Genomic DNA, 22,535 nt, shown 5'->3' with positions numbered 1-22,535 from the left:
TGACAGTGACCATTCATGTTGACAGTGTGGACCCTGTGATCTTCCTCTCAATGCCCCATACCCTCAGTCTAATCACGAGAAAGACATCAAATCCCAGTTGAAGGACATGCTACACAATACCTGACCAGGAGTCCTCAAAACTGTCAAAAAACAAGGGAAGTCTACGAAACTGTCACAGCCAGAGATAAAGGAGACACAGGGCCCCCCCGTCCTGGGCTGGATCCTGGCACAGAGAACGGACATTATGTAAAAACGAAGGAAATCTGAATAAAGCACGGATGTTGGTTAATGAGAGTGTACCTGTGTTGACTGGGTCACTAGTTATCACACAGGTACCAAACTAACGTAAGAGGTTAACAGGGGAACCTGGGGGCATTCTTTGTACCATCTTTGCAATTGTTCTGTAACGCCATTTTAAAAAAATACAATAAAAAAAAGACATTATATGAAAGAGAACATCTTTCACCAGGAAGAACAGAGGCTGGAAAACAAAGTAACAACACTTTTTAAAGTGCGGAAAGCGCCATCAGCTCAGAACTCTGTGTCTACATCCCTAAAAAGCGATGGCAGAAAAAAGACGTTTTCAGACAGGTGAGTGATGCAAGAACTCATGCTCAGCAGATCTGCACTGGGAGAAAAGATGAAAAAGTCAGCCTGGGTGGGGGGGAAAGGACAGCAGGTCTAGGGTGGAACTAGCAGGAGTTACATAAGCCTGTCCCCTTCCCTTCATCATTCAGCCATTCCCATGCCCACCCCCCACCAACAAGGGACCCTCTGCATTCCTGCCCCAAAGGCACCACAGACCTGGAAGGTGACACTGGGTCTCAGTGGGGCAGAAAAGGCCTCTCGGGCAGAGCCTGTCCTCAGACTCTGGCGACGGGTTATACATGGCTGTGCACATGGACAGCTGTCACTGGGCTCTGCAGGCATGGGACTGGGGGCCCAGCTCTCATCCTATGCGGAGGACAGTCCCGCAGGATGGAGCATTCTCCTGCCTCCCCGGGGCCCCCGGCTCTGACAAACCTCAAGTGCGGAGAGCTGTGAGGCCTCCCCACCAGGCCTCCCTGTCGGCCCTGGAACAGCTACCAAGCAAACCGCGTCTTCTGTCCTGTCAACTATGAACCTGCTTTCGAAGCCAGTGTTCTAAACCTCTGCTGATCCTTTACGTTACTCTGGCTTCTTCCTCCCTTCTGCTGCTGGTGAGGGAAAGATAAGCACAAGGAAGATAAAACAGCAAACCAAGTGGGGAGTTGAAGCAGCCCACTCAGGAGACAGAGCGTGCAAGGTCAGAGTGAGACAGGAAGGCTAGTGGACAGACTGTCTCAAGTCTCTGGCAGATGGATGGGCTCCTCACTTCCACTTCAATTAGGATTCAGAGACACAAAGGAAAACGTCAGAGCTTCTGGGAAGGTTTCTGAACAGAACCATCAGCAGATATTCTTTATAAGCAATTTTTATTTTTAAGAAGCTATGGCCTAAGTGTTTCCATTTTATTTTTTGGTTTTAACTCCAGTAAACATACAGTGTTTATTAGTTTCAGGTGTGCAAAACAGTGATTCAAGAATTCCACACAACACCCAGTGCTCACCATAAGCACCCTCTTTAATTCCCGTCACCTGTTTCCCCACTCCCTCCTCTCTGGTGGTCATCACCTTGTTCTCTACAGTTAATAGTCTGTGTCTTGGTTTGTCTTCCCCCCACCCACCCTTGCTCGTTTGTTTCTTAAATTCCACATGGTATTTGTCTTTCTCTGACTCACTTCCCTTAGCAGTATACTCTCTAGTTTCATCCATGTTATTGATAATGGCAAGATTTCATTCTTTTTGAGAGCTGAGTAATATTCCATTATACACCCCCTCCCCACTATTCTTTATCCATTCACCAGTCAGCGGACACTTGGGCTGCTTCCCTATCTTGGCTGCTATAAACATAGGGGTGCATGTATCTCTTTGAGTTAGTGTTCTTGTATTCTTTGGGTAAATACCCAGTAATGTGATTGCTGGATCATAAGGTAGCTCTATTTTTAACTTTTTGAGGAACCTCCACACTGTTTTCCAGAGTGGCTGCACCAGTTTGCATTCCCACCAACAGTGCAAGAGGGTTCTGCTTTCTCCACATCCTCACCAACACCTGTTGTTTCTTGTGTTTCTGACTTTAGCTATTCTGACAGGTGTGAGGTGATATTGTGGTTTTGATTTGCATTTCCCTGGTGATGAGTGATGTTGAGCATCTTTTCATGTGTCTGTTGGCCATCTGGATGTCTTCTTTAGAGAAATGGCTGTTCATGTCTTCTGCCCATTTTTTAATTGGATTGTTTTTCAGGTGTTGAGTTTGGTAAGTTCTTTATATATTTTGGATACTAGTTCTTTATCAGATACGTGATTTACAAGTATCTTCTCCCATTCTGTAGGTTGCCTTTTAGTTTTGTTGGTTGTTTCCTTCTCTGTGCAGAAGATTTTTACTTTGATGAAGTCCCAATAGTTTACTTTTGTTTTTGCTTCCCTTGCCTCAGGAGAAGTATCTAGAAAAAAGTTGCTACAGCCAATGTCAAAAAGAGGTTACTGCCTGTATCTTCTTCTAGGATTTTTATGGTTGTAGGTATTACATTTAGGTCTTTTTTATCTATTTTGAATTTATTTTTGTGTGTGGTATAAGAAAGTGGTCCGCTTTCTTTCTTCTGCATGTTGCTGTCCAGTTTTCCCAATGCTCTTTGTTGAAAAGACTGTCTTTTTCCCATTGGATATTCTTCTCTGCTTTGTCAAAGATTAATTGACCATGTAGTTGTGGGTTTATTTCTGAGCTTTCTACTCTGTTCCATTAAGTGTTTCAGTTTTAGATTTCTTTTTGATAATTCCACATTTTCTAAAAAGTGTATGGATCACATGGAAGATAATAGGAGAAATATTTGCAAATCAGGCAAAGAGATGCATACAATTTAAACTCTTATTTCCTGCCACAGCAGTATATTTAAACTGTAGACTCCATCTTTTCTGAGGTAATTAAATCCATATTCAATTAGAACAAAAAAACTTTAAACAGTAAAACAACAGTGTGACTCTTATTTGTTTTCTTGATGGGTTTTTTAGGATAAAGATACTAGATTGACACTAAGTGGCCCAAATTACTGATATTTAAAGATATTCTGCAACATGTTTACGACTTTACTTGCTTTCATAAAGTGATTTTTTTATTCACAAAGTGAATTTTCTATCTTGTACAAAGTGATGTTTATCTATTTATTGCTTGATAATATAAAGCTACAGAGGTTTTCTTTTTCTTTAAGAGAATATGATGGAAAAAAGAAGGTAAAGGGCCATTCAAGTAATTCTGTTCAAGCAGCCAAAGGAACAGTAAGAAGCCCCTGATACTGCGGATTGATACCAAGACTGAAAAGCAACATTATTAACTGGTTGCATCTTTATCTAAATTACATTTTTCTACTAACAATGGAAAGAATGTCCACAGATAAAACTGTAAGAGATTTCCAACTTGAGAACGGTTTGACACAATCTAAGACTGATAAACAGTAACAGAAAGCCCATATAAATTTTTAAAATCCAAGAAAATAAATCCTTAACTTTCAGAGAAATGCACATTATTTTAAACTATCCAAGAGCCTGTAACTTCCCTTTTATACTACCACACATCCGCTAACTACATTACAAAGAACTCCTCCTGCTAACTAGAGGTAAGGGAGAAAACCACAAATTGAACTAACTTTCCTGTTAGTGATGTCACGGACACCGCACTGGGAGAGACGTCCTTCAGGCATCAGATGAAGGGCATTCAGTAGGACAAACATAGGCAAGCTCTTGGGACATCCTTCACAGAGCAAGAACACAAAATACTTACACTTAACTACGTGTAATTTTTCGGTCAGTTATGAATTCTGTGCTTAAGTGGCAGGAAAGCTCAATAGAACTAAGTATCTTCACAAAATCATTTCAGTGCGGTACACACTTGTTTTGCTCAAGGCATTCTGCTGGCCATGGCACAGAACAGAAAAACACATGCTTCCACATACAGAAACCTGCAGCCCTTTTTCCCTCTGCCCGTCAAGTATGCAAGTAACAGCCTAACAGGAGAAGGGCAATACCGTCCAGGAGGGGCAACAAGGCACTCCGGAGACCGCGAGACCCAGGACTGTAACACACTGAGGGTGTATCCAGGCCTTAGGGGTTTTTTTTTTTTGGACTCTTCCCAATTCATATTAGTTCACATGGCAATGCACAGCACAGAGAGGTGCTAATCTAAGGTTTCTCGACTAAAATGAAGGGTGGGCAGAACTGACAGGCCAGCAGAGGAGGGCTGAGACACGGATCTTTGGGTCCACTCCTTGAGATTATGAGTTATAGGTTGCGGGGGGGGGATATCCAGTGACTGAGGCGAGCGTCCCTGAGCCTCACGTGGACAGACGACAGGGACAGAGGGGCATCTGGGGAGGGAGAGGGCAGGAGCAGCACAGGAATGAGGCAGGACAGCAAGCGCTTGGGGCAGGATTCTCTCTGGAGTACAAGCAGAGAGCTACGGCAGGTCGAGGATTGCTCTGCTGAAAAGACGGGGGCTGGAGAGGCTTGAGATGATGTGGGTGCTGAACCGGTGCTGTCTAAGCTCACCCCATTCCCCAGAGGCTATCAGGCCTCCATCTAGTGTCACTTGGCTGGCCCGAAACAGGATCTTCTTATAACCAGCATCTCCCTGACCATGAATGCGGACACCACTGGACGTCAGCCAGGGGGCCAGCATCCCAGGCCCTTCCTGCTTTCAGGCTTTTCACCTGGCGGGCGGCGGAGGGAGCCCACACTGTGTGGGGCTTGCTTGGCCACCCAATGCTTCCTGCTGGGTTTGCCGAGCCCACACTCGGAGGCAGAGAAGCCAGGAACAACTTTCTAGCTGCTTACCAGCAGCAGCCGTTGCGGAGCACAGCTGCTCAGCTGCCCGGTGTGGTGGCCCCGCACCCGCAGAGCCCCTAGCACAGCGCTGTGCCTGAGGAGGCCATCGAGTCAGGTAGCATCGGCCTCACTGGCCAAGGGCTACTCCTCCCATGTCTTTCAAAACCCTAGATCCTCACCGTGACTAATGACTAGTCCCTGCCTTGGGCACACAGCGGCTGTGAGGAGGCGGCCTCAAAGTTTAATTTACTATCTCCCCGTCCACCCGTTCAGCCCAACCTTTCCTGCCCAGTATCTAAAATGGCTTTCACGTTGCTTTTTCCCACCTCTGAGCCTTCACCCCTGAGGATCCTCCTGCTTAGAAGACTCTTCTCAACTTGTGAATTCCTGTTCAAACATCATCTCCTCAGGACAGCCCTGACTCCGTGGAACTAGGTATGCTTCATAAGGTCTTTTCATAATTCTCTATTTCTGATTCAATGTTGATTGTAACTCCATGAAAGCAGCTATCACACAGCTAGGACGTGGGTCTTGTTCACACCTGGAGACCTGACAGGAGCTCAAAAAAATACCTGTTCACGAATTAGCATATGGAACCCAAAGCCCCATGCTTGCTGTCACCCTACCCAGCCTCATTTTCTACCCTCACCTTCAGACTCCTGCCCCTCCAGGCAGGTCTCTGACTCACGTGGGTCCCCCACGGACAGGGTCTTCTCTGGTCCCATCCTGCCAACAATGCAGGGCCCGGCACAATGAAAGCCCCCTCTGATTAGTTCCTGCCAGCCTTCAGAGTCAGGAACTTGTTCTCGGTAATACCGAGGCCTGCCCTGCTAAGTCAGCACTCAGTGGGTCCCAGTTATTTCATGCATGTTTGTCTCCCTATTGGGGTAAAATGTTCCTTAAGGACATGCGTTCGCATATACTTCTTCTGTAGATCCCTGCAGGGTCTCTCACAGAATGCTTGACATAGAGCAAATATAATTTGATACCAGTTGATGAACTATTTTACACTAAATGCATTTGAAACAATTATGTCATATGGAAAAAAGACCAGAAGAACAAAGAAAAAGCATATTTGGAAATTAAAGAAAAATAAGTACTAGCTTAAAGTTAGAGAAATAAGTACATTGATTCCATAATTATAAAAGAGGTAGTGCTCATTCAAGGCATAAGAATAATAAATAACAACTATACAACTTAACAAATTCATTATCTCAATAAAATTACAATCATCCTGTTAGGCGATTATACAGATGCTCTCACATGAGAGCCAATGGTTTAAAGACTCGTTCACCTAAAGTCCCAAGGCTAGTCATCACTGGGTCTGGGATTCCAATTCCAGCCTTGTGACTGTCAATGCCAAACTCTTTTCACTATTTTAGAGGTGCTCGAATATCCGACAGAGACTTAATTTTGTTTTTATAACTAAAAAGATGATGCAGAATCCTGTGGCAAATTACAGGTCAGTGACACACCCTTAAGTATAATTCTGAAGGATGCAGAAAGTAGAGTGGGATTGCTACAGAAGCAGAGATCTGTGAACCAGACAAAACACTCCGTGACAATTTTCTGGGGTGATGAATATGTTAACAGGTGCACCACCACGGAGAACAGACTGAAACCAAGACAGAATTCTGCTTGGAAAACAGGAGATGATGAACAATGGCGTAGGGGTTCAAAGAGGAAAGAGCAAAAGTTCTCATATCAAGAAACCGGGCCCTTTCACACCCTAAAATGAGCCTGTTTGCACATAATCCACAAATTCCCAAACAAAATGGCATTTTAATTTTTCTCAATTAAAGGTAAAAATTAAAAGTGTTATTTCAGAAATCTTTTCAATGAATGGATTTATTTCCATTGCTTTTGTTCCAAGCATACATCCATGCTTTCATTTAAATAATCTGTGTAACTTTTCAGGTTAAATACAATAAACCGCACCAACCTAGAGCAGTTTGGTCTAGAAAAAGACTTCGTAACTCTAAAATATTTAACCTCTGTGTTTAGGTGATGACTTGAGAGTTAATCTTTCCGTCTCACACACACGGGCACTTAGCATGTCTCTAACTCATTGTAAAGCAAAGCGATTGTCTTTAGTTTTACATTTTTCTTGCTCACATTTTAACATCATTCTACCCTGAATACTTAAGATGAGAACCAAAGTCACAAGAGATCACCTCATGAATACTTGCTGTAAATCTCTCAAAGTAAAAATACTTAGGGGCATACAACTCAAATGAAGCTTCCAGTTTAAGAATTTTTGTGTTGCTTCTGAACTTTAGTCTGCCTTACACTTTTTAAAAAAAAGTAATTTCTACACCCAACGTGGGGCGCAAACTCATGACCCCAAGATCAAGAGTCACATGCTCCACTGACTGATCCAGTTAGGTGCCTCCGTATCACACTTTTGAACAGCAGTTTAATGAAGGGTTAATTTATATGCCATAACATTCACTTTCTGTAAGTGTAAATTCAATGATTTTGGTAAATTTACAGGGGGTGTACAACCACCACAAGCCAGTTATAGAATGTTTTCATTTCTCCCAAAAGCTCTCTCGTACCCACCGGCAGGTGATCTGCATACCCAGCCCCCAGCCCGCACACCTGCGAACCTGCCTTGTGTCTCTATGAATGTGACTTCCCTAGACATTCTACATAAGTGAAATCATGCCACAAGAGGATGTTTCTAACTGCCGGCTTTCACTGAGCATCAGGCTTTCGAGGTTTATCCATGTTGTTACAGGTATCAGTAGTCAATTCCGTGTAACTGCTGAACTGTATTCTGTGGATATGCCATGTTTTGTTTTTCCACTCGCCCACTGATGGACATTCGTGTTGTTTCCACTATTTGGACTATTGTAAATAAGGCAGTGAGTATTCATGGACAAGTTTTTGTGTGGACATTTCATTCTTTTCATTTCTCTTAGGTAGATTCCTGGGAGGACTGCTGAGTCATATGGTAAATATGTGCCTCACTTTAAAAAACCCTGCCTGTTTTCCAAACTGGTTGTACTATTTCACATTCCTACCAACAATGCGTGAGGATTTGTTTACCCACATCCTCTATAAAACATGGTCATACCTGAGTTTTTTTTATTTAGTCATTCTAGTGAGTGTGAAGTAATATCTCGTTGTTTTGTTTTCTAATAATTGATGAAATATTAAGTCATTACATCCTCTGCCCATTGTAAAATTAAGTTGTCTTATTACTACTGATTTTTAAGAATTCTTCATATACCAGTCATATATCAGATCTATGAGCTGGAAATATTTTCTCCCAGCTTGTGTCTTTTCATTTTCTTCATGGTGTCTTCTGAATAACAAGGTATTTTACTTTTGAAGACTAACACTGTTCTTATCTTTTAAGGATAGTGTCTTTGGAGCAAGAACTTTCTGTCCCAAATGAGTAAGAGTCTCTCCTATGATTTCTTCTAGAAGTTTATGTAGTTTTACTTCTTACATTTTTGTCTATTATCTATTGTGAAGTCATTCTTACACATCATAAGGTAAGGGTCTTAGTTCTTTTTTGTCTTTTGCATCTGGAGAACAACTGTTCTAGCACCGCTTGTTGAAAAGACTGTCTTTCCCCCCACGGAAATGTCATGGCACCTTCGCCAAAAATCAACTGAGTATAAAAGAAGGATTTATTTGAGACTCTCAATTCTGACCCATCAGTCTATGTGCCCATCCTTATGCCAATGTCACAACACCCTGATTACTGAAGTTTTGAAATCAAGTAGCCTGAAGTCTTCTGACATTGTTCTTTTTCAAAATTCTTTAGGCTATCCTAGGTACTTTGATTTTAGGATTGCCTTATCCATGTCTACAAAATATCTTATTTGGAAAGTTTCGGCTATTATTTCTTGACATATTTTTTCTGCCACTTTCTCTCCTCTTCTCTGGGATGTGACAGTGTCCCACAGGCCTTTAAGGCTCTGTTCATTTTCTTCAGGTTTTTTTTTTTTTTTAAACTTGTTCTTCAGAGTGATAATTTCTATTGCTCTATCTTCAAACTCACGGATTCTTCTGCTGTTTTGAATCCGCTCTTCAAGTCCTCAAGTGATGGTTTTCATTTCCAGTATTGTACTCTTCAATTCCATGATTTCCATGTGGCTCTTTTTGATAATTTTTCTATCCTTTATTGAGAATCTCTATGTGTTGGCTTCTGGTACAATTCATGTTGTCATATTTTTCTTTTTAATTCTTTAAATATCATTTCCTTTAGTTCTCTGAACATACATTAACTGAGGTCTTTCTCTGCTTAATTCAGCATCTGGGAATACTCGGAAGCAGCTTCTGCCACCTTTTCTTTTATTTATTTGTTTTTTAAATAGGCAGTGCAGTGCCCAGTGCAGAGCCCAAAGAGGGGCTCGAACTCACGACCCTGAGATCAACACCTGAGCTGAGATCAAGAGTCAGATGCTTAACCGACTGAGCCACCTGCCCCTGCAGACTTTTTCTGAGTATGAGTCACACTGTCATATTTCTTTGTATAGCTTATCATCTTTTGCTGAAAACCAGACATTTCAGACAATAAAATGTCACAACTCTGCATTTTTTGTCCTTAAGTTTGCTGCTGTTACCTTGTTTGCTTGCTTTGTTTAGTAACATGGTCAGGTTAGACCTGTGAGGTCTGCTTCCTCTGTTGTGTGCAGCCATCGGTGTCTCTGCTCAGTTTCTTATTTAATATTCTTTCAAGACTAGCTGTCAGCCAGTTACTGGACATGGGTGCTCAAACATCTCTGATCAGTAAGGCTGATACCATCTGCTAATGGATCTGGGTGTAGGGAGAGAACAGTGTTCAAAGTTGTGGCCACTTCCAATCCCGCCTGGGCTACTTTCTGCAAGTCCAGTCTGTCTCCTATCTGCATGGACACAGTCTCAAGGTCACCCAGGGGAGTAAACAGCTTCAGCTCTGAGATCACCATGGAGCATGTGGTCTCAGACAAGAACACACCTGGCTGCAGTCCTGGGCTGGGAGAGACAGACCCTGGCCTTTCTCCACCCTCCTGTCCCTGAAACATCACTTCTAGAGACAACAGTGTTGGGCACGGGTGTCACCCACCCTTCCATCACTGCAGGGCAAGCCCTCCGTCCTTGCCACCCACCCTCCCCCGACACAAACTCCGTAAAGACATGGCTTGGGGTGTGTGGGAAGCAGCCCCGGGCCAAACACCACAGCTTCCCATTGTTCCTACCCCAAGGTCTGGCAGTTGTTCAAGGCATAAATGAGCCTCAGACTTTTGTCAGCCTCTGGCTGATTTCCAGAACACTGAAGTGGTTGCTTTGTCAGTTTTGTCCAGTTTTAGAGTCACTTTGAGAAGAGAATCCGGTGATCTCCTTGCTTGGTCACAGCCCAGAAGTGCCACTCTTCTGTTTACTTTTTAATCCTTTACAGAGGTTTCCTTATGATTTTTACTTTGAAATCTTTCAAAGCCCAAGAATTAGAGAGAATGTAATGAACATCTATGTACTCAACCCTCAGCTTAAGAAGTGACACATGACAGACATGTCCGAACCGCCTCATTTACTTCTCCCTGATCCTAAATTCCCCTCCCCCACAAATCCCCTTTCCAGGAAGACCCATTATCCCCAAATTTGGTATTTGTTAATACATGGTTTTGTTATTTTATTCATATATATATATATATGCTTATATGGCAACTACTGTTTTGCATTTTTTTAACTTCATTCAAATGCTATTTGTACATATTCTTCTACAACTTACTCTTTTATGCTCATTATTATGTGTTTGGGATTTGGTCATGTAAACACATGTGGCTTTAATTCATTGACAGTTAACTGCTGAATAAATATGGCACAATCACTCCACTCTCCTGGGACGGACAGCTGGGGCTCCCAGTAATTTGCTGTTACAATGCCACCATGAATACTTTCATGTGTTCCCATGCACACACAAGAGGGACAAGGGCCTGGAGGACGACAGAGGGGCCACAAATGCTTGTGTAAATAAATGAAATCTCCCCATTGGCTCCCATATGGCTGGAGGCAGAAAGTGGGAAATCTCCGAAGAAGGGCTAACAGTGGTTGTCCTCCACGACAGGGATTCAAGGCCTTCCACAGAACCTAGGTTTAGAGTCACAAGAGGCCTTCCTAGACAGGAGGCAACTAGTCCTATGTCACCAAGCAAGTCAGTGGAAAAATCAGGGACTGAAACCTAGGTTTCCTATCTTCCTTGTTTCTCAAAGCAATAGCTGTGGACTAGAGGCATTAGCATCACCTGGGAATTTGTTAAAAATACAGAATCTCAGGCTGTACCCCAGATATGCTGAATTGGAATCTGCATTTTAACAAAATGCCCAGGTGATCTGTACTGTATGCACACTAAAGTCTGGAAAGTACTCTAGAGGATGCATACAGGCATGAAACTCCAGGATCACAATGTAGGAGTTCTTTAACGATATCACATAATGCCAAATTTCTCTCCAAAGTACTATACCAATTTAGTTTCCCAGATTACTCGGATTTTTTATGTCTACTTAAAACATAAAGCCATTGTTCTCATGTCTGCTTTGATTCCATTGCCTCACCAAGGTTCCACTTCCTAACACTATATCCCCAAATCTGGCCCTAAACTTCCTCCCTTGTGCTGTTACACACTAAGCTGTGATGAAAGGGTTATATGGTCAAATGAATTTGGGAAACCACAGGTTAATCTATGTAGAACAAGTTCTTAATCCTAAGACTCTCAGAGAGCTCAGTATGTCTCTGAGGAGCCTCTGAAAGTGGACTACATTTCAAGCATTTTCCTAAACTTAGTTTACCACTTACCTTTTTTTGGCCATGGGTCATCTATGAACAGATCTGAATATATTCATGTTTTAAGGAACACAGATGGGGGGAAATCTGCGATAATTTATAGAGGCTTCCCACCTTTTTAAAACAAAAATCATTAAAAAAAAAAAGACATCAATTTCCTCTCTTATAATCCCCAGATCTTCTCATATCTAAAAGACTCATTCTAGCTACTTCTTTGCAGTTTTATGTATGTAAAATAACACCACCAGGAAAGAAAAATACATTTTGCTAAGATGAATTTCTCCCTCTCCAGATTTCTTCATGTTTCCAGTAAGAAGAAATCAGTACGGGAAGATCAGGTCCAAAATTTCAAATAGTTTCTCTTTGCTCTAAAACATCCGAGAACAAATTAGCACCTACTCTGAGACCTAGAGCAGAAAAGCCACTGTCTGTAATCCACTGTTCCCACACAGATGACCAGCTGAAATAGACTGTCCCTTAATCTCCTTATGGTCTCCCTGAAGAAATTAAAAGTTACAGGACTCCAGTGATCTCTGGATACTGAAGATCACTCATTCTATTACTATTGTTTGTTTTTCTACAGTGAGCACGTGTTACTTTTGCAACTAGAAAAAATACAGTTTTTGTTCTAAAAGGCTTAATTTGAAAGGAAGAAAACAAGTCACCTAACAATAAAATTTAAATCCATCTCATTATTCTGTCAAAAGAGACACAAAAGGTGACCCTCAATTAGGGTACAGAGGCCTTTGCAAGATCACTGTCTAAAACTGATTATGTCATTAACATTCTTTAAACATGTCATTAAACTTTAAAAGCTATACGAACGCAGAACTTAACTTTATCTAGGTTTCAACTCTGAGAGATGAGAGACCACTGGCAAACCCGCTGGTCTGACTCCTGCTGTGCTCTCCTGGTCTAGAAGGGCACCATGCACGGCTGTGGTGAGGACTATGAAAACACGTATTAAAAAGCGCCACATCAGGTCAGTGGGGAAACACAAAATAAAACAACTCATTCGAATGGCCACAATCCAGAACATGGACAGCAGCAAATGCTGGAGATGATGTGGAACAACAGGAACTCTCATTTATTGCTGGTGGACCCGCAAAATGGCACAGCCACTGGGGAGGATGGTCTGGCAGTTTATAAATGAAATGTGCTCTTACCATACAACTCAGCAATCATACACCCAAAGGATCTGAAAACTTACATCCATACAAAAACATGAATATTTATAGCAGCTTAATTCATAAATGCCAAAACTTGGAAGTTACCAAGATGTCCTTCAGTAGGTGAACAGATATATGTGGTATATCTAGAAAATGGAGTATTATTCATCACTCAAAAGAAATGTGCTATCAAGCCATGAAAAGACAAGGACGAAACCTTAAATGTATATTACTAAGTGAACGAAGCCAGGCCGCAAAAGCTAGACAATCCAACTACAGGACATTCTGGAAAAGGCAAAACTATGGAAACAGTAAAAAAAACAAAAACAAAAAAACAGTGGTTGCGAAGGGCTGGAGAAATGGGAGGAATGGGTGAAGGGATGAACAGGCAGAGCACTGAGGATCTTTAGGGCAGTGAATATATTCTGTATGATACCGTCACAGTGGGTACATATCTGTCCAAACCCACAGAATGTACAACAGCAGTAGTGACCCCCAAAGTAAACTATGGACCGTGGGTGATTATAAGAAGTCGCTGCAGGTTCACCAACTCTAACGAATGTAGCACTCTGGAGGGGGATGCTGATAGTGGGGGGGGGGCTCTGCATGTGTGGGGCCATATGGGAAATCTCTGTACTTTCCACTCAACTTTGCTGGGAACATAAAATTGCTCTAAAGAATAAAGTCTATTAACCCCCACCCCCCAAAACCTCATAGTCCAGTGCCTGGCATTTATAGTAAGTGCTCAATAAATTGCAACTATTGTTATTAAAGCAGTTTAAATTAGAGATATCCTCAAATGCTCCCACAAGAAATGAAGAAATACAGTTACTACTGAGTCCATTTGACATTTATCCTGATAAGATAAAAAGCATCCTCCTTGAAGAGGTCATCCTTGAGAGTCCATAACCTAGACGAATGATTCTCAATGGAACACGTTATTTTTCAAAGTTATTAAGTGGAATGTAGAAATGCAAAATGACTCAGGATTCGGTCACAGCCAGTTATTTAGTAAGTGCAAGTTTTACAGACTCTTACCGTCATTATTTAAGAAACAAATTCAACTAAATGAAAAAGACACGCATCTCAAGAAACAAATGGTAATACCAAAAATGAATATAAAAAAACGAATATAATCACAGAATTAGGTTGTGAATGATGTGGTTCAGTGGTGGTAGAATGCTTACCTACAAAGCACTAATTTCTAGAAGGAAAAACAAAATTTACAAGCCCCCCCCCCTTGTTTTGTTTACCTGGATGAGTCATGGTGACGGGCTCCTCTTTGGATTTATTATTGTAGATAACTACGGCAACTGCATTGTGGAAAGCAGCCCGTGATATTTTCTCTTTAAATGTGCAATTTCCCCGCTGCAGCAAGGCAATCCACTGTTTGATATTAGGAGGGACAAAGAATCGTGTTTGAGGATCACAGCCCAGATGATCAGCAACTAAACAGGAAAGAAAAAAACAACATTAATTCTTTCTCAAGATAGATAAAATCAGTCTTTATCAAAGTGCTCAACTGTTTCCTGAACACTCTGTGTATCCAAAGCACTTCGAGCAGCTCAGGGCCAGCAGAGCAATGAATATACCCAGGAACCTGAACCCGTATCTGTACCAGGAGAGAGAGGCTCCATTAACATGTTACCTGTGATGCAAATGAAAACCGTGAAAAATCCTGTTTAACTTCACAGACTGACAATGCGCAGTGCAGGCTGGTGAAGAGAGGAGGAAAAAAATGCAAACGCAGACGCCCCCATCCCCCAACACCCAGGTGACTGATCTACCCGACTTCTGCTGGTTGCACTTACTCTTCTCTCCACACCTCTACCCTACACCCACACCCCCACCCCTTCTCACCCTACCCCCACCGCTGCCGAAAGAGACTGATTTTGCTTGAGGTAAACAAGGCAGCCAAACTAACTTTTGCTTCGGTTACCAAGTGGCTTGCTGACATTCAAGCATGTTTGAACAAATTTCTTAGTAAGTGTCTAAAGGAAATTAGAAAGGTAAGTCTTGGCCTGGACTGGAAGTTCAGATAGTTAAAATAACATGAAACTAGAAACTAGAATAGATTATTCCTCTAATTTACATTTACTGGTAAAAACTACAATTCCCCGTTAAGATACACGTATTAACTTTACTATATCCACCTGTCTGACAAGATGAAGACCCCCCAGGACACTCCCTGGGGACACTAATTACACGGACACTGTTGTGGATGTAGGGGAGAGTTTGTTCCGGATACCCGTAAGTACACGGGAACCTGTAAGGCCAGGCTCCTCTGTCCGAGTCTGCAGTCATCAAAGCGCTGTCCCCTTTCACAAGTCTAAAGAAGCCCCCCCGTGGCTCTTCCCTCTCCCCACTGAGTCACAGGTGAAAGTGAAAGGGCAGGGTGGTCCAGACCGGGAAGGAGTCACAGAGGTGAAGTCCGCAGAGCCAGAGGACGGCTAGCCCCAGGCTCTGCACTGGCTGGGGCGGGGGGGGGGGGGGGGGGGGAGGACAAAGGGGAACACTAAAAGCAAATAAATAATAAAAATACTAGATCAGTATTAATAATAGACTGTAGGAAAAGATGACACCAGGGGGGAAATACATGCTTTCCACACCCCTGAAGAACACCACTTAGCAGAAGAAACGAAACGTTCACGCTACTTAAACTGCACGGTGTAGCGATGCCAACTAACTTCGGAGAAATGGTACAGCTATCTTTCCCGCTTACACCATATTTTTCCCCCGAATTCTCTTACTATTGTGGTGAAGGATCATAATGAGAGCATATTTGCTACCATAGGTCTCCTGACCCAACTGAGACATAAATAATTTCACAATGTCATGATTTATATTGTTGACAACTATCACCCTTTTCCTTAAATGATTTCTGCACTCCGAAACTTTAGTTCTTTCTCAAATGGGTGGAAAAAAAAAAAGCCTAAATCACAATTTTAGTAGCCAACTATTTTTTTTAAATATTTTATTTGTTTGAGAGAGAGAGAGAGCACACATGTGCATGTGCACACAAGTGGGGGGAGGGGCAGGGGGAGAAGCAGACTCCCCGATGAGCAGGGAGCCCAACACAGGGCTCGATCCCAGGACCCCAGGATCATGACCTGAGCCGAAGGCAGACGCTTAACTGACTGAGCCACCCAGGCATCCCAGTAGTCAACTATTTACTGAAAGACACATTGAAGGCATTGTGAAACTATGAAATCCTTAAACAGACTGTTTACTTGCAGTGCTGTTTCCCAGATAATTATGCTGCTTTAAAACAGAAGCATTTAGGCTAAATGTTAAGATAACCTCAGTGTCTTGGAAAAACCTCCAATACCATATACACAATCAAAGAGCTGGTCTTAAGTGTTTCATTTGTTATTTTTCATAACACACTGCTGCACAAACCCTGGAAGAAAACGCAGAATCAAGAATACCCAAAAGGACGTGTATACTTGTCTTCAGCAAAATAATCATTTTTCTGTGACTTATCCTGTGCTTCCTATGATTTCATGCATGTTCAGAGGGCAGTAAGGAGGAAGCAACACAATGGTCACGGAATCAGCAAGGCGTGGGGCTCACATTCTAGATCAATTATTCACTAGCTGAACAACCGCCGGCGTTCAATGATCTCATCCTCAACTTTTACTTACTAAGACGAAGTTAATATTCTTACCTCACGAGTTATATATGTGAAAAGGCTATAATAATTCCTCTACTCTTAAGTGCTTTAAAAGATTAATTCCCTTGGGACACCTGGATGGCTCAGGCGGTTAAGCGTCTGACTCTTGATTTTGGTTCAGGTCATGATCTCAGGGTCGTGAGACTGAGCCCTGTGCTTAGTGGGGAGTCTGCTGGAGATTCTCTCTCCCTCTCCTTCTGCTCCTCCCCCGCTTATGCGCGCGCTTTCAATAAATCCATCCATCCATCCATACGTACATATGTACAACCTTAAAAACATCAACTCCCTTTCCTTTCGTTTTACGCGTTTCATCTTATCGGGTCCCAGTGTTCCAGTTTGGTGCCGTGGGGCTTTTCTGCACCGATGTGTGTGAAATCCACCCACAGCTCGGAGCACGTGTCCGCTCCACATCCCCAGCTCCTAACACCTCCTGTTCCCATCTCGTTCCCTCTTCCCGTTGCGCTGACAGGGTCATCATCCTCTTAGAAGATAACAGTCATCATTTCCAAGACCGAAAAGACACGGGAAAGGATGCAACCACGGAACAAAATCTATCAAATATACTGAAGGAGAACTTTAAAATTCTCTTAAGGAATCCCCACCCACTAAGAACAGATTCTACCCACAACTGCAGGATCCAAACAAATTCCAACAGACTATATGAGCGGAAGAATGTCCTTGTTCCCAAATTTCACCCAAGTCATCATCCATAGAAGGTCTCTGCAAACATTTATGTCAGCAAGAATATGCAGTAATAAACGAGAATAAGATATTCAAGTTCCTGTTCAAGGAAGGAGTTTCCATTATTCAGAAAAAGAAAATAAGAGGTTTCCATAACCACTTGGTTGCATGTTTATTTTATCTATTCATTCTTTCCTGTAATTAAAAAACAACTTGAACAGTGAAAATGTGAACAGCTCTAAAACAACTTCCCAAGAGGACTGAAGACAAACCAGTTCAGTGGCCCTACTTCGCAATTTAATACCAGTTGTTTATACTTGAAGCAATTTATTAAGTGAAGACGCAGTATGGCATAAAATATCTATGCAATTAGGAACCATTAGAATCTATCAATAGTGGGCACCTGGGTGGCTCAGCTGGTTAAGCGACTGCCTTCGGCTCAGGTCATGATCCTGGAGTCCAGGGATCGAGTCCCACATCGGGCTCCCTGCTCAGCAGGGAGTCTGCTTCTCCCTCTAACCCTCTTCCCTCTCGTGCTCTCTCTCTCTCATTCTCTCTCAAATAAATGAATAAAATCTTTAAAAAAAAAAGAACCCATCAATAGCAATCTTGCTCAAATTCAACATCATTTTACTTCCTTTTTTTTCTTTTTTTAACCTGCCTAATCTAGAGGAGGACTTCATCTCTGACTTCTTTGCATTTATTAATTATGGTGTCTGGAAAAAGTTTTAGGGAGTTATCATGAAAACATGAAATTACAGATGATATACAATATTGTATTACAATATCTTACAATTTTGTAAATTATACTTTGATAAACCTGAAAAAATGTTACATTACAGAGAGGCTGAACATCAGTTTTCTTTCTGTACAGCTTTTCCTGTTGAATCCAGAAACAGTAATGAGAATTTTATTTATTACTTGACAAGAACCAAACAATCACCGACAGGAACAATTATGGAATCCTCACCTCAACGAACACAGAAGCTCAGCAACAAACACACACCTTGGTCTTGAATGTTAAGGAACCTCTAAATGTACTGTGAAGGCCATGCTTGACACAGAAATGAAATCTCAGCAACACTGGATGGTAGTGTACCTTACCAACATGAAGGGTGCTTAGAAATCCAGGAAAAGAGCAACAGGATGGTAAAGGTTTCGTGGGGGCTGAAAGCCAGACAGAACGCTGGAAAACCACTAGCCAGAGAGGAGGGGGTACAGAAGTGACCAGCATGAGAACAGAGAACAAAGACGAAGCCTTTCTCTCGAACTCTCACAAAAATAAAGATGACACACAACCCAAGTTACAATGCTATACCAATGTAAGATAATCAAGTTCTAAAAAGAAGAACCCATCTGCAATGGGAACACAGGAAGAATATCCTGGCACAAAGAGTATATAAATATTTAAAGGGTTCTGTGGGTGAAGAAGTCAGTCAATAAATAAAACCTCTCTTCCCCAAGCAGCCTGAAACTCCCACTTTGGATCACCTGACTTAGGTAGAGCTCATCGCATGAAAATGCAAACACCCCATCTAGCATGTGGCGGTCACCAAGTTACTGTGTGGGTCATGTCTCCTCCCACGCCCGAGAACCACCAATCTGCAGCCGTGGCACAGCCCAGCTCCCCCGGGGCGCCTCACGCTCTCAGAGCCTGGGCATCTTGGCTCCTCCATCTGAAATGCCAAGCCCAATGCTTCCTTGCTGACCACCTCCTAAACCTCAGGATTCTGCTAAAGTGTCCTCCCCGGAACACCCTCCCGGGCTCCCGAGGCTGAGCTGGGTGCTTTGTGTTTCCATGGCAGCCCGAGATGACACACACTTTAGCTTTCATCCTACTGTACCAGCAACTGGATGTTTATTCTGAGTCTCTCCTCACATGTGAGGATGTCCTCCAGTGTGTGTGGCACAGAGGAGGTGCTTGACCTCGCAGGTGAAGGGAGAAATGGGAGAATGACAGAGGGACACTGAGCAAGAACTGACAAAGAAAGAGTCTGTGCCAAAGACCATTGTTTTCCGTGGTAGGGTGCTGATGGGGGTGATGTTCTACTGGCGTGATGTTCCTACGAAGGAGGTAGGTTCCTTGCTTCCTAGTTCCACATTAGATTATAATGTCTTTTATCTTTAGGTTTCCTGCTTCTTATTCCGACTTTCCTTATTTTCCCCTCTGTTAAATTCTAATTTTATGATTCAAAGGACAAAAGGGAATTCCTTATTTGTGTTGCCAGTTTCTTAATTTTTAATGTTCAGTGACTGGATTTAAATGTCTAGCTTTCATCCCTTCATTACATCCACATATAACTTATTCTCTTGCCATTTCTATACTTTCACTTAAATCTAACACCTTTTCGTTACTTATCTTCAGTGTTTGTTTAATCTTGTTGAAACGCTCTGCTTTCCTTTTGTCTTAATTTCCCGTTAACTCATTTGTTAGTTCAATTTTTCTCTTAACCTTGTATCTACTTTGTTCCTCTAATTTTCTTATCCTCTCCCCCCACCCCCTTCCACTTCTGTTCATGTTTTTCTTCTCTGGTAGAATTTGTTGTCATAACAGCCAGGAAAAATGATCTGGACGGACCCTAGCCTTTCTTGATTTTTCAGGAACCTTATATTAATGATCATTCCCTCTTTGTCTTTTTCCCTCTCAATTAAACCTGCCGGTCCCTTCCATCTTAAAAATAAAGTAGAAAAGAAAGCAGGTATGTCCAAAGGCTCCCGCTTCCCATCACTGTCGTCAAGAGCCGTCTGTTCCTTCTGTGCCCAGCTCCTCAGTGCCCACTCATGCCTCACCACATCTTCATCTCTGTACCCAGCCACTCCATCAAAGCGCTCTGGCTAAAACGCACCAATAACCTCTGCGTTGCTGGGACACTGTGTCCTCTGCACTAACTCTCAGTAACATCCACCTCAGCCGAGTACTCTCCTCTCCTGGCTCTTAGGGCCCTCAGCCTCCTGGCCTTCCTCCTCCCTTCCTCCTCCTCCTCCTTCCTCGTCACCTTTCCCTACACCTGAACCTTCAATGTTGACGTTACTGAGCACTCGGACCCCACTCCGATGTAGGTCGAGGACTCTCCAGGGCTAGAATTTCTCCCCACACTGATGGTACATTTTCTCACTGGAAGGACGATGTTTACTAACATCTTGTGCCAATCAGCCCTTTCCTGAAAAACTATTTTTCATTTTTTACTTCTATAAATCCGCGGTTTCCAGTATATTCAACTAAAGCAGGTCAATAGCATGCTCAGAATCAGGAGAGAAATATGGAAAATTATACACAGAGAAGGGGTCCATTCTTTCCCACTCCAAGCAGAAACTGGACTTGACCTTGATGAGTTAACAGGCATTTCTGAATGTCTCCATTGGTTCACATAGAGGGAAGCACGGGAGGGAGGCAGGTGGACACACTGTCACTCTGGTTTGTTTCTTTCTGGGTGACTTTGCCCTGCTTCCAGGCATGACCATGGGATCACCCCCGGGTCTGAAGTAGATTCTGTTAATTGCCCCCAAAAAACAAAACCAAAACAAAAACAGAGACCTTATTTATTTTGGGCATCTACAGATCACCTCTACCCAGCCATATGCTTTCAGTGACACCTATTTGAGCTCAAGACTCGAGGGGGAGGGAAGTAGACATCCACTCTAAGATGAGCCACAGGAAAGTGAATAAGGAGACATGTGACTACAGCTGCTGCTGGCAGCCATTTTGTGATAAAGAGGGAACAATCTTGGGATGAAGTTAAAACTAGGATGGCAAAGGGGAGAGATCAAAAGGAACAAGATCCTTAGTAACTCTGCTAAGTGTTGAATCCCTGAACCCTGAAAGCGGCCCTAGCTTTGACCTTCCAGTTCTGACACGGAACACTGTAAGCAATCTAAGCAGGATTTGTTACTTGGAGCATTCACGCTTCTTGTGTGTCAAGCAGCAATGACTGAGATGGGGGCTTTATCCCTGCTGAGGGGCTTTCTTAGTCCACAAAGATCCACGCTTGGCTATGCAAGCCCACCAAGAAGAAGACCAGACCTAAGGAGAAAGCCTCCCTGGAAAGTCCTTGGACACAGGGAGGCAGCCAGGACATCAAGCCTTTGCCTCCTTTCCCTCACTTAAGGGACATGGTAGGTATCTGGGAGAGGGGAGAGTTGTTGGAAGACTAACATCTCCAGGAAGGACTCTTGAAAAGCATCCATGTAGGCAGAACCCAAAAGGTTGGTGGAATTTGAATGACGGAAAACCACTTTTATTTTCACTACACTAAATGAAATCTAGCGTTTTCTTCCCCTCTGAAGGTAGGCAACAAAACATCTGCACCTCTGTAACTAATAGCAATTACATTAGCTACTGCACATTCGGCAAAAACATGAAAACATACCCGCGATTAAACTTTGTAGACCCAACACTGGTAATCAAGATGATCAGACCCACTGCTAGATCTTGTTACTTAATATGATCATAAGAAAGCAGAGTTATTTTAAATACTGATACTGCGTTTCAGGAGACTCATTTACTTTTGCACGTTATCACTACTCTGAGAAGCAGCCTAAGGGTTTCTTTTTCACTAGACTGCAAAAAGAGGCTCAACCGCCAGGCTCAGTGGATGTGTATTACTTACAGGATATACCTGGATCCGTTTCCATTACTTTACTTTGTTCTCATGTATCCTGTTATTCCTAAGCTTCTTTGTACTCTCCCCCATCCTTCTCCACTTCTGAAAGCAGTGATCACATTTTCTCTGTTCCCCCCCTTTTCCTCCACATATTTATTTAAGTTCTACTTTTTAGAGATTACTCTTAAAATATTAACATGCATACCTGATAAAGAGTTTACATTTAATCAATGTCTCTAGTTCCTTCCTGAAGAAGACGGGCTCTTAAGATTTGTATTGGTTTCATAGGGCTACCCCAACAAAGCCCTACAACACCTGGTGGCTTAAACAACAGAAATGTACTCTTTCACCATTGTGAACGACAGACGTCTGCAATCAGGGTGCTGGCAGGGTCACGTCCCCTCTGAAGGCTTCGGTGGAGAACGCTTCCTTGTCTCTCCCAGCTTCTGGTAGCCCCAGGTGACCTTGGCTTCTGGCTGCATCATTCCAACCTCTGCCTCTGTCTGCATGTGGCCTTCTCCACCATGTCCGTGCCTTCACTTCTGTCTCTGAGGACATTTACTGCTGGATTTAAGGCCCACTTGGGTAATGCAGGGTGCTCTCATCTCAGGATCTTAATTACATCTGCAAATGTAATTTTTTCCAAATAAGGTTTCCACATTCACAGGTTCTGGGGATTAGGGCACGGACACATCTTCTGGGAGGCCACCATTCAACCTACTGCCGAATACAGCTCCAACCA

General features: G+C 42.8%; 1 protein-coding gene across 1 annotated transcript in view; it reads right to left on the bottom strand.

Moving 5' to 3' along the window:
* Positions 1–22,535, bottom strand: part of RNF130 (ring finger protein 130) — a 103,411-nt gene that overhangs the window by 56,233 nt on the left and 24,643 nt on the right. Inside the window, exon 2 of the mRNA XM_028093785.2 lies at positions 14,092–14,286. Within this exon, the coding sequence (XP_027949586.2) occupies positions 14,092–14,286 (195 nt within the window). The remainder of the gene's footprint in view (positions 1–14,091; positions 14,287–22,535) is intronic.

Source organism: Eumetopias jubatus, unplaced genomic scaffold (assembly GCF_037043125.1).
Source record: "Eumetopias jubatus isolate StellerSeaLion01/CBP00866 unplaced genomic scaffold, mEumJub1_p1.0 scaffold_5, whole genome shotgun sequence".
Classification (NCBI taxonomy): Eukaryota; Metazoa; Chordata; class Mammalia; order Carnivora; family Otariidae; genus Eumetopias; species Eumetopias jubatus.
The sequence above is the reverse complement of the archived record's forward strand: the minus strand, read 5'-3'. Positions and strand labels throughout refer to the sequence as shown.